The 12,389-nt window shown below is 53.7% G+C and overlaps 1 protein-coding gene across 1 annotated transcript in view; it reads left to right on the forward strand.

Moving 5' to 3' along the window:
• PAX5 (paired box 5) overlaps window positions 1-12,389 on the forward strand; it is a 137,778-nt gene that overhangs the window by 18,637 nt on the left and 106,752 nt on the right. Inside the window, exon 5 of the mRNA XM_075137850.1 lies at window positions 970-1,098. Within this exon, the coding sequence (XP_074993951.1) occupies window positions 970-1,098 (129 nt within the window). The remainder of the gene's footprint in view (window positions 1-969; window positions 1,099-12,389) is intronic.

Consider the following 12,389-nt stretch of genomic DNA (forward strand, 5'->3'; position numbering starts at 1 on the left):
TTCTCAGGGCTTGAGGTTGGTAGAGACAGCAGGGATTCCCAATGCCCGTTTGCTCCATCTGAGCTGTGGCTGGGGGTCTTCATTGTGGTCCTGCAGAGGACCCCCCGGTGCTTGGGGGCTGCAGGGTGCTTTCTGGGATGCGGGGATGTGCCAGTGCAGGCTCAGCCTGTGAGCAGAGGTGCTCCCTCCTCTGCCTGCTTCCGTACAGCCTCAGACTCCCACAGCATCGCATGGACACGGTGTCTGCAGCCCTGGCTGGCATCTCCAGGCTTGTGTCAGCTGTGATGAATGACCCCCCTCGGCTGGACACAGCCAGCACCCTTTCCTGAGGGCTCTGCCAAAGCAAAGTGGATTTAATTCATATTTTGGGGACCTTCAGGCCCTTTCAGCCGTGTGGCCCGCAGCTGGCCGTGCCTGGGTCCCTGGGTAACCCCAGCTGCCAAGGGGTCTTCACTGGCTGGAGGCTGGTGGCTTGGGCCAGGCAGAAAACCAGTGCAGCGAGTGCAGCCTGCTCCACTCCCACGAGGTGCCTGCCCCGGGACCTCGCTGGGGAGCCTATTTGCGGAGGCTCCTCTCTCTGCGTGGCTGTGCTCCTAGCCAGCTCCGTCCACCGTGCTGAGGACGTGGGCTGGTGTGTTGCCTGACAGAGTCCGCTGGGCTGAGCAATGCGCCTTCCCACCCTGCCTCGCTCAGGAGAGAGCAACCGACCACTGGAGGAAGAGCATCCCCCATCCCGCAGCCCCAGCCCCTCGGGACGGAGGCGAGGGGTGACTGTGCCTCCACTCCTGCCCCTGCCTAGGGCTGCTGCGGCACGCCGCTGGGCTGGGCTGGGGTCCTTCCCCAGCTGGAGGGGCTGCGGTGGCTGGCAGAGCCCCAGCCCGCCTCGGTCACGCCATGGGGGCTGGCGGCTTTTGGGTAGGCTGGCACTCGCGTTGTCTTGCCCGCTGACCGCCTGGCCTTGCCTTGCAGCCTCCACGGGGTCTGTGACCCAGGTGTCCTCCGTCAGCACCGACTCTGCCGGCTCGTCCTACTCCATCAGCGGGATCCTGGGAATCGCCTCCCCCGGCACTGAGAGCAACAAGCGCAAGCGGGACGAAGGTAGTGGGAGCTGTTTTCTGGTGGGGGGTGCATGCCGACGCGTGGCCAGGAGGGGTGGGCCGGGGCGGACGCTGCGTGCATGCGATGTAATGGAGCTGCGGATACTCCCCATCGCCGTCAGCCGCGGTGGGATTTGGTCCCGCTTCGGCAGGCCTTTCCCAAGGTCACAGCCCACCCGGGGATCTTCGGCGTGAGCCGGTGGCCAGAGGCAGGACCTCTTCCAGGAGCAGGGGCTTGTCTGGGTGTTTCAGAAGGCACTGGGGGTGTGTCACAGTTTTTAACCAGTCCCTCCTCCTGACCGGGGAACATTTCCCTCCTGCCAGTGAAAAGGGGAAGAGTCACCATTATGTTGACTGAAATATAAAATGTCGGAGAAGCGTCCCCATCCAGAAAGAGACAGACAATTAACAGCAGAGCTGTCTGTGATGCTGCGTCTCTGCAGGTCCCCCCAGCGCTGGGGGCTTTTATCAGCCCAGGGCGTGGAAACGAGCATGGTCTGGTTGGGTTTGGGCATTGCCGGTGCTCCTCAGATCTGCTGCAGGGTTTATGGTCCTGTTTCATTCTGTGTCCTGGGCACTTTCCTAATGAAAACACTGCTTTGGAGAGAAGGGCATTGAGGATAGAGTAGAAGGTAAAAGGAGAAATTCTGCGTTGGTGTCTTACAAAAGTGCCTTTAATCTAGAGCATCCCTTCCGTTTAGTAAGAGCTTCGTAAGCTTTAGTAAGAGGTGAGTTGAGGCCAAGACTGAGGATGTGCGTGTGGTAGTGAGGGGACACCAGTGATGCTGTGGTTGTGGCTGCGGAGAGCATCTGGAGGAGGGGTGGCTGCCTGCCCTGCAGCAGCACTGGGGGCTGGGGGTCCCGTTTGCTCTTGGTGGGGGTGCTGCCATCCTGCCCAGCAGCAGGTCAGGCTCCTGCCCCTTGCCGTGGAGCACCCATTGTCCCAGCTCCTGCAGTGCCCGTGCAGGTCCAGCGCCACCCTGCAGCCAGTGCGGGTCTGCATCCCTGTGCCCCCCGCTGCCCGCGCTGTCCCCTGCTGCCTGGTCCCACAGGGGTGGAGGGAGGGGCGGGTGGGTGCACAGAAGCCATAGTGGCATTAACCGAACGCCTGGGGAAACCCAGCTAAAATTGGGCAAGGAGCCTGGTGCCCGAGCTGTGCAAACAGCACTGGGTGTCTGCGGATGCGCTGGTGGAAATGCCTGGTCAGGTCGCAGAGTAGTGCTTCGTTTACTGAAACTGGAGGGAAAACTGCAAGAGGTTTGTGGGGCCAATTTCAGCGACGTGGGGACTGGTCCGATGGTGGGAGTATAAAACTCCCTGTGTTCAGGTACTCGCTGAATATGCCATTGTTAGTTAACTCTGCGATCGTACGTCTGGTTTTCTTTTCCAAATCAAGGCCACAAGTGCATAGATAAATATATGCATTAAAGCAGGTAGAGTAGGAATTTTGTATTTTATCAGCCATGTCAGGAGAAAAGCTGTCTGTGTTGAAACCACACGGCTCTGTAACAGCCCTGTCCCAAAGCACCGGTGGGTGCCTATGTTTAAGAAGAATCTCTGGTTTAAACTGAAGAAGACTCTTTGGCTAAGAAACAAGAAGGTCCTGAAATTATAGAGAAAAGAATTAAATGTTTCCTTGGAAAGATCAGAAGCAGAGCTGAGAAATTCCCCAGCTTTTGCCAGTTCACATTTAGAAGAGAGCACTTGATTTCTAAAACAACCCCCTTCGTTTTGGCAGGATGAGTCATGATTTTCGAGCCCGTAAGCGGGACAGTAATGCTGTCCTCAGCAGACCATTTAAACTGCTTGTATAATAGTTTCAGGGCTGCAGATTTGGAAAGGCATAAACGGATACTTCAATGTCTTTGTGTGTTTGAAGGGATCCCCGGGAGTGTCCATAACCCCTCCCCATCCTGCTCAGCACAAGGTCTCTCTGCACGGGTGGGTGCGAGCTGCCCATGGAAGCGTCCCAAGGCTCCACGCAGCAGGTGACGGAGAGCTGGATCATGTATGCTAGCCTCTAATGTGAAGAAGAGAAGCATGTCATCTAATTATGGCCTGTATCATGATGCAGATGCACAAGGGGGCAGAGTTAACTTTACCATTTCCTGACTTAGGAGAGCCGGAGAGAGACTGCCTCCGTATCGAGCCCCGCACACGTCATGTCTTTTGCCATGCCGTGCCATTTCTCAGTAGCTCCTGGAAGGTGTGTGTCTGCTGCTGTACCTCCCTGGTACATCTCCAGGAGCTGCGCAGTGCTCGTCCAGTGGTCCTGGCTCCCCTTGGCCGGGCAGCGAAGTGGGGTGGACTCGCCCCTCTGGCTTCCAGCTGCATTGAGCGCTCGGTGTGATTCATTACCCGGTTTTGTTCTCCTCCCTCTTGACATTTTTTTAGCAGATGTCACCAGTCTTTAACCCAGTGGGGAGCTTGCTGGGTAGCAACAGGGGCAAACCAAATCAGACAGTCTTTATTGGTTTATATAGCTGAAGGTGTCATTTTTTTCCCTGTTGTAATATGGACTTGGAGCAGATGTGCCTTCGTGGGGGATCGGTTGCTTTCACTTGTGGTTAAAGGACATGCTACTGGAGACTGACACAAGAAGCAGGCTGTTCTGTAACGAGGCAGAGAGAGAGTGTCAGCCGATGCAGCCTCCAGCCGCTTTGCTTGCAGATTGCCTCCTTCGAGTTCTGTGGCTGCACGTTTGCCTGGCCCCGCAGCTTGAGAGAAGGCTGTAGGGGAGGAGGTGGGTGGCAGGGATGTGCAGAATGATCTTGCTGAGCCGCCTGTCTAGTGAACGGGCTGTGTTTTAAGGAAGCCAAGGGTGGGCAGCAAGACCCCAAGTCAGAGCGGGCTGAATGCTCCGTCCAGTGCTTACAGCCGGCAGCAGTGCAGGGACTGGTTTCACTCCACTGCTTACAGGTAGTCGGTGGCTGGTGATGGTCCTGTAATGGGACACCTGACAGGGTCTGCATTTTTGGGAAGTGCTGCACACCCCTTGTCTGGAAGTCAAAGCTTTCTGAAGTGGGATTAAATAATCCTTGGCGAGCTGTGGGAGGAGGGCAAAAGGGAGCTGCATCCCCAGGCAGGCGCGCAGGAGCCCGGGCTAGAGATGGTGTGCAGGGCACGTTTGGGGATGAGGGAGATCGCTGGGCTGTGAGTGCTCTGGAGGACGATCTCAGGATCCTGCAAAAGGACGGGGGAGGAAGGCCAAAGCAGGGAAGGCAAAGCCCACCCCTCCTTCTCCCTTCACTCATCTCTCCCCCAGCCCTGGTTTCCATCCTGCGCATTGTAGAGCTCTGCAGGTATGGGAGAGCCGGCAGAAGGACTGAAACCCGTGCTTCTGGCATGTTTGTGCCGTCCCAGCTGGAAGGGATCCTGAAGCAGGCACATGTGCCAGAGGCATGGGATGTGGCTCTCACCTGGAATCTTCTCGAGAGCTGGTGTCTCTGCAGGAGAGCGGTATCTCTCCGTCAAAGCCAAGACAAAGCCCAGGACTCCTGCTTCCACAAGCCCTATGTGCTCTGTAAGAGGCAGGCTGTGTGTGCTGCCCCCTTATCACCATGTTCACCTCCCCGGGGCGAGGGGAGCCTGTGGGGAGCAATGCCGGCTGCCGTAGGGACAAGCTCGGTGGAGAAGCACCATCACACCTCGTGCAGAGCCCTCTGCTTGCCAGTCCAGGAGGGCTCGGTCTGCTCGGTCTGAGCATGCCATGCCTGTACACGAGCTTTGCCTTTGGCATGGGCAGCTGCTGTTTGTGCTCTGCTCCAGCCAGCAGTCGCTGTCAGGGCTGGCCTGGGGGCTGGAGAGGAGGCTCGCAGAGAGGTGTGACTGGCTGTCACTGGATTTGTGAGCAGGGGTTGGAAGAATTGTGTGAATCTCCATTCTCACACCTCTTCCTTGCTTTATGCAAAACACAAACCATTTTCCTACATGGGAATGACGACCTTTGCAGCAAATGCTGTGTATTGTGTTGGGGAACTTCATGTGCAGTTTTGAGTCTTCTACCAACCACCTGATTCTGCAGCTCTAGACATTTACATGCTTTTAGCAGCTTAGCCCAGCCAAGACCCACAGCCTGACTGATGCAGAAATATGCTCATGCCCTCACTGAAGCATGCAGAAATCTCTGATACTGGCAGCTAATAGGGGCAGTTTGCGCACATGAGCAGCAGCCAAGCCAGGCTGAAATCTGTTTGCATACAGTAGTTGCCCCATAAGTCCAGGACACCCATTGTGTCACCATCACTATATCTATGCTGCTAAACTAGAGACAGTTGGTGCACAGGCAGAAACTTCGGCTGGCCCATCCTGCTATGGTTAGCACTGCCCTGGCATGATTTTGGCCTGTGCAAGCTGGCATCCTCTTAGCCAGTGCCTGCTAACGCAGGTGGCACAGGGCAGGCATCACTCCGCAGCTCAGCTCAGGTGCAGCCGTGATGGTATAGAGGATAAGAGAGTTTCCTCGCAGGGACACAGGCTGTGCTAGACCAGTTGGCTTGTTTTCTTCCCTCGTGTGAATGCAGCTGGTTAGACCAAAAGGCTACAGGCAGCAATGAGCGCCTTACGGCATACTGTCGGCCTGGCCCTGGCCCCCGCCAGGAAACGCTGTCGGAAGCAAATCGAGCAGGACACCCTCACAAAGCACTGCACAGGATGTGAGCGTCTGCTACCCACCCACCCCTTCTTGCTGCAGAAGAGGTTTGGCAGATTTGAATACCTGCACCAAACAGCTGCACACACCATATTTCAAATACACTGGTATAGAGTGTTCTCAGCAGTGGAGGCATTTGAGGAATTGAAACCAGCATAGCAGGAGACCTTCACTCTTATGAGTTGTTTTGTTTCCATTCTCACCAACCGTAACCCTACATTGCTGTCCACATCTGGTGTGTTGATGTAGGTGCTTGTGCCTTGTAACTGAACTCTTTGAAAAATGCCTTTCCTTTAAACATAGACTTGATATATTTAAAGGCGTTTGGATCACAGCCTTCTGTCTGGGAGGATAAACCTCCAAGAGGGGCAGAGACGCTAATGGGAATGAAAAGAAACCGGGGGTGGGTGCAATCCAATGCCTTATAAAACCGTTCGATGTTACAATCACTACGTTTTCACACAGGGACACCCCAGGTTAGGGACGCCCCAGGTTAGGGACCTCTGGGCGTCCAAGCAGCACTGACCTGCGCAGCCGGCTGAAGCTACTGGGTGCATTTCCGACGGTGCCAGTGCTGCAGTGGCTGCGGAGATGCCTGCCTTTGAGAACAGCTGACCAAGTGCTGCGCACTGACAAATGCAGCCACGAGCTTGCCGTGTCAGTGACACGTCTTGGGGAGAGAGACCAGGAAAAGCAAAGCAAGCATGACTAAACATGAGTGAGGACTAATAATACAGACAGTATTTCTGCATTTTGTGTCTTTCCTCTGTACCAGGCCCAAGAACTATGTTTTTCCAGTGGGACAGAAACAAGAAGCTACTCTCACAGCTAGGCAGAGACTTGCAAGGCTGTGGGCATAAATGCCTTGGAGGCTGTATGGCAGATGGTCAGCAGCCTCAAAAGGGAGCACAATGCTGAGTAGGTGCTGCCAGGATCTTCTGTCATCTCTTGTGGTTGAAGGACAATGCGGCTTCCAGGACATCTGCTCCAGGAGATTGCTGGGAAGGCTTGTGAAGTGTTTTTCGCCTTTGGTTTAGCGTTGCTTCTTTAAACGTTGAACACCAGAACCACGGCTGGTACCCAGCTCTGCTGAGTGTGGTCAGGTGCAATGTCCACAGCTCTGTCCCCATCTGAGCTCTGCCTTGTGACCTGCGGTGTATTCATGTGGCACAGGAATCATGTCTGGGGGCATCCTACTGTTCTGTCTTCTTGCGGTGGAGGCAAACATCTGCCCCTTCTGCCCTCTTGGTCCCCCTGTCCTGCCCGTGCCCTCCATCCGTCCTGCCAGTGGAGACCTCTCACCTTGTCACTGAGCACCAGGGATGTCCTGGCTGGGCTGAAGCCCTGGCTGAAGCCTGCGGCTCACCTTGAGGGGTTATAAGGACAGCCCTGCCAGCCACGGGGTCAGTCATGAGCGTGTAAACCCCCCTTTCTGGCCATGGCATTGCAAGTCTTCATAAACGCAAAGTAGATCTCATTGTAGCTTCCCTGGCAATGGAGGATCTTTATTCTTCTTGTCTTTGAGGGCTGAAATGTGGGACTGCTCTGGCCACCCATGGGCCCCTCTTCCTGGCAACCAGTGCTGGCGGAGGACCTGGGTCCTGGCTTTGCGGGTGCTCTCTGGGTGCTGCTTGTCCGGGACACCTCTGGTGAGACGCTGCTCTTTCCTCTCTTGGGATTGGGATCTCCTCCCACTCCAGACTTACTCCTTGGAGTTTCCTGGATAGGTTTAGGCACTTTTGGCCCAGGGGTTTGAGCATCCCCGTTGGGGAGTACTCGCTGAACGAGGGGTCACAGCACTGACGGGGACCACGGGGCAATGGACAGTCGCTGGCGTGAGAGTGTGGGAGGTGAAGGAGCCTGCAGATGTGTTTGAATTGTCTGCTCCAGGGCATCAGCGGGAGTAAAATACACATTTCAGCCAGCGGGTGATGGAGTTCAGTGCAGAAATTAACCACTGCTGAGGTCCCTGTAACTCCTCTCGCCCCAGATAAGGACCTGAGCCTGGCAGTACATAGTGGGGATCAGTATTGTCCTCTCCAGCTCTTCCCTAGGGTCTTCTGCCCCGTGCAAGTGATGTGCAAAGGACTGGTGCCTTTGGGGATTTGAACTGCAAGGGAAACAATCAAAAACAGAGACTGTGAGGGGAAAAAAGCAGGAGGTTATGGAGAGAAAAAAGTCACCTGCCAGTAGGAACTTGAACTTTGTGATGCCAAAGTGCCAAACTGTAAGTCCAGGCAGTGATGACTGGGGAAGGGGTATCCGGAGGGACTGCTGAGCGAGTGGAGAGGGGGACTGGCCGTACCCCCAAGCTGTACTGCACTGCAGGGGCGATGCCTGCCTGGAGCACGGGGGGATGCGGGTGCAGACCCTGCTGCTGAGTCCGCGGTGGCCAGAAAGAGGCAGTGGAAAAGTCCATAAAAAACCAGAAGACAAACTCTCCGTAGTGCAGGGAGTCAGGTGAAACAGGTGGAGTCACCCAAGTCCATGCAGAGGTTAAAGAGAAAGAAACCCTCTCCAGAGTCCCAAGGAAGTGCTGGAGTTTAATCTAGGCCCACTTCAGCAGTCCTTACTCACTGGAGTTGTCTCTACTCCTGGGTATAAGTCCAGTGACTATAATGAGATGAAGCCTTTGAAGGGAATGAGGTTTCGCAGGGTCAGCAAGTACTGGTTTGAATTTCTCCTGCTGATGCAGATCATCCTCTAGGTTCAGGGAACCTTTCCCGGTGTTGCAGAGTGGGGTAAGCTGTTTGTCCCATCGGTTCGTTAGCTCCTTGGAAGAGATGGTTTTCCCTCACCACATGGACACTGAAATCATCCTGTTAAATAGAGTTTGACCTGGACTTTGCCAGTTACGTTGCAGTGATGGCTTCATCTGTGCTATATCCAATGCAATCTATGGCTTGGTGGGGGTTCATATTTTTTTTTTTGAAAGCTTTTTTCCTGAGTCCTTGGATATAATTTCCCACAACACTGGGGCTTTTGTTTTGTTTCACTCTGCATTTACCTTCTGAGCACCTTACACAGGGCATTCTGAATATGCTGAAGTGGCAGCAGCCTCCATCCATGCTGGCAGTTTGACACCACCAGTGATTTTGTCACCCATGGGTGGTGCTGGTTTGACATGAGTAGTGATGGTGTCGCCTGTGGATGGTGTTGGTTTGACACCACCAGTGACAGTGTCACCCATGGATGGTAGTAGTTAGACACGAGTAGTGATGGTGTCACCTGTGGATGGTGGTGATTTGACACAACAGTGACGGTGTCACCTGAGGATGGTGGTGGTTTGACACGAGTAGTGATGGTGTCACTCATGGATGATGGTGGTTTGACACGAGTAGTGACGGTGTCACCCGTGGATGGTGGTGGTTTGACACGAGTAGTGATGGTGTCACCCATGGATGGTGGTGGTTTGACACAACAGTGATGGTGTCACCCATGGATGGCGGTGGTTTGACACGGGTAGTGATGATGTCACCCATGGGTGGTCCTGGTTTGACACCAACAGTGACGGTGTCATCCATGGATGGTGGTGGTTTGACACCAGCAGTAATGGTGTCACCCATGGATGGTGGTGGTTTGACACCAGCAGTGACGGTGTCACCCATGAATGGTGGTAGTTTGACATGAATAGTGACGGTGTCACCGGTGGATGGTGGTGGTTTGACATGAGTAGTGACGGTGTCACCTGAGGATGGTGGTGGTTTGACACAACAGTGACGGTGTCACCCATGAATGGTGGTGGTTTGACACGAGTAGTGATGGTGTCACCGGTGGATGGTGCTGGTTTGACACAAGTAGTGACGGTGTCACCCATGGATGGCGGTGGTTTGACACAACAGTGATGGTGTCACCAATGGATGGTGGTGGTTTGACACGAGTAGTGATGATATCACCCATGGATGGTGGTGGTTTGACACCAGCAGTAATGGTGTCACCCATGGATGGTGGTGGTTTGACACCAGCAGTAATGGTGTCACCCATGGATGGTGGTGTTTTGACACGAGTAGTGATGGTGTCACCCATGGGTGGTGCTGGTTTGACACCAACAGTGACAGTGTCACCCATGGATGGTGGTGGTTTGACATGAATAGTGACGGTGTCACCCATGGATGGTGGTGGTTTGACACCAGCAGTGACAGTGTCACCTGAGGATGGTGGTGGTTTGACACGAGTAGTGTCGGTGTCACCCACGGATGGTGGTGTTTTGAGACCAACAATGACGGTGTCACCCATGGATAGTGGTAGTTTGACACAAGTAGTGACGGTGTCACCTGTGGCTGGTGTTGGAGTGTGTCTGGAGGAGGAGTTTGACTCCCCCATGGCGTGAGACTAAAACCCTTGGGTGTTCCCGATGGCCACCCTCCATCTGTGGGGTTATTGGTGCTGAGTCGGTCATCTCGGACATTAACAAGTGGAGCTCAGCTGGCACAGGATTTCTCTTTGCGAGAAAAAGAGAATATTTTGACATTCCTCATGAAATTCTAGGGAAAAAAGAATAAATGTGGGTCAGTTCAGCTCTCAGCTATGGCAGCATTAAAATGGTGTAGGTTTGCTCTGGGCTTCTGAGAAAGTTCTGCACATCTAAATTCATGAAAATGAAATAAAAAGCCATTTCAGCACCCAAACCGTGCTGTTCTGACATTTGAGGGTGATGCATTCCCATGAGCACTGCTGAGGCAGGACGGTGTTTCTGGGGAGGGAAGGACCAACCTCTGCCCAGACGGGTGATGGAGCCTGTGGGCTGAGGTCCTCCATTGCTGGGACAAATCTCTTCAGCTCTGCAGGACAGTGGGAGCATCCCACGCTCTTACAGTCCTCCACGCACTTCCCAGCTTTGCTGTGACACCCTGAGCTGCGAGTGTGCGGAACGCCTGGGGTGCCAGTGCCAGCAGATGACCTCTTCGGGGTCCCTGTGGACACGGGGCACAGCTGGGCGGACGGCAGTGGCTGGCGGGCAGCTGTCCCCAGGGGCGGACATCCCTGTGCCCTCGCGCCTGGGGGCTTTGGAGGGATGGGCTAGTTCTGCCCGGCCGGCGGTGATGCTCGCCCGTGGGTGGTTTTGTGCCTTCACAGCTCAGTGCAGGAAAACTCCCCGGCAGTGCAGCTGCCCTTTCCGAGTGAGCGGGTTACCGGCTGTCTTGTGTGCACGTCAAGCGTGTTTGTCACTTTTCTCCTAATGCAGTCCCCGGGGCCCCTATTTTCAAGAGAGCTCTCCTCCAGCTCCGGGGTGAAGCCCTGCCGGTTTGCCACTGGCTTCGGCGGAGCGGGGATTTTCCCGCAGCTATGTTAATGAAAAGCCCAGACTTCCACCACTCCTTACAGCCCTGCTGTAGCTCCAGCTGTTCTCATCAGGAGCTGTCGAGTCCTAGATGCTTTTCAAGGAATAACCTCTTCATATAGGTTTAGCTAAAATCCAGTTTAGGGGTAGATGTCCTGTCAGATCATCTTGACAGTGCCAGTACCGGGGCTGGCCAGGATTCTTTTGTGGGAATGCATTTTCCAAAGAAAAAGCAGTTTTGTGGAAAAGCAGGACTTGTCAATGTTGATGGATGTTTGTTACAAATGCTAATATAAAATAAAATAGAAAGGCCGTGAGCAAGATGAATCATTCTGATTTTATCGAGCATCCAGCATCCAGAAGGAGGAAATACTGAGGTGCAGTTACAGTGCGTATGTACATATGTATCTATACAGAGCATGTATGTACATACCTCTAATGTCTCTATCACCTACGTATAGATAAGAGAGAGGTGACAAAAGTTTTGCCTTAGGATGGATACATTATATTATTCACACTTTCACAATTAGCTTTCCATGTCATAAATGATGATAGTGATCTTTGAGAGGACTGAAGAACAAAACCAAGAAGATCATTGTTTGGGTTTTTGTCAGCGTACCATTTATTTTTGTAACTTTCCTTCAAATGATGCGCTTGAACGAGGGGTTTCTGTGAGAGGAGAGTCGCATGCTTCGTGTTGCGATGTGCAACACTGTATTTTCCCCTTTTTTCCCCTGTGTGTAGATCCGTGTCCCTCAGGTCTGTCAGAATACGTCTGCGCTGTTAAAATAAATGCATCAACTTCAATCATGTAAGGGGACCTCTGCGGAGCTGCGGCCGGCTCAGCGTGTGTTTACCCTGGAAGAGAGAGATTTGGCCAGTTGCAGATAGTGCTTGGAGAGACACAGGGGCTATTCCCATATGAAAGGTCCAATGCCAAAGCATTAGGTAAATGATTTGGCACTTCCATGGTAGCAGGAACTCTCCGAGTATCACATATTTCTGTGCCAGGCTTCCTCTGTGCCACCTGGAAATGGTAATGGCTTTCCCCTCGCATCATCCCATGTTCACTCCGCACACCGGGGCGACCGCCGGCGCGGGATGTGGGTCAGCCAGGCTCTGCTCTTCTTCCTGGGGGAACAGTAAACCGGATTCTCCTGCGAGTAACAGCAGGTTAGCTGCCTTCTCCATGGTTGCACAAAATGCAGCGCTGGTATGAGGATTATCGTGTAGGACTGAAATCTGCTTCTGTTGCAGCTGGTGCAAGATTTGATTCGAGCTTACTGGGATTTTAAAGTCAGAATTATTTTCTTGGCTGAAATGACAAACTCCTGAAATCCTGAATGATAGTGGAAAGCTA

The sequence above is a fragment of the Calonectris borealis genome, chromosome Z (genome assembly GCF_964195595.1).
Source record: "Calonectris borealis chromosome Z, bCalBor7.hap1.2, whole genome shotgun sequence".
Lineage (NCBI taxonomy): Eukaryota > Metazoa > Chordata > Aves > Procellariiformes > Procellariidae > Calonectris > Calonectris borealis.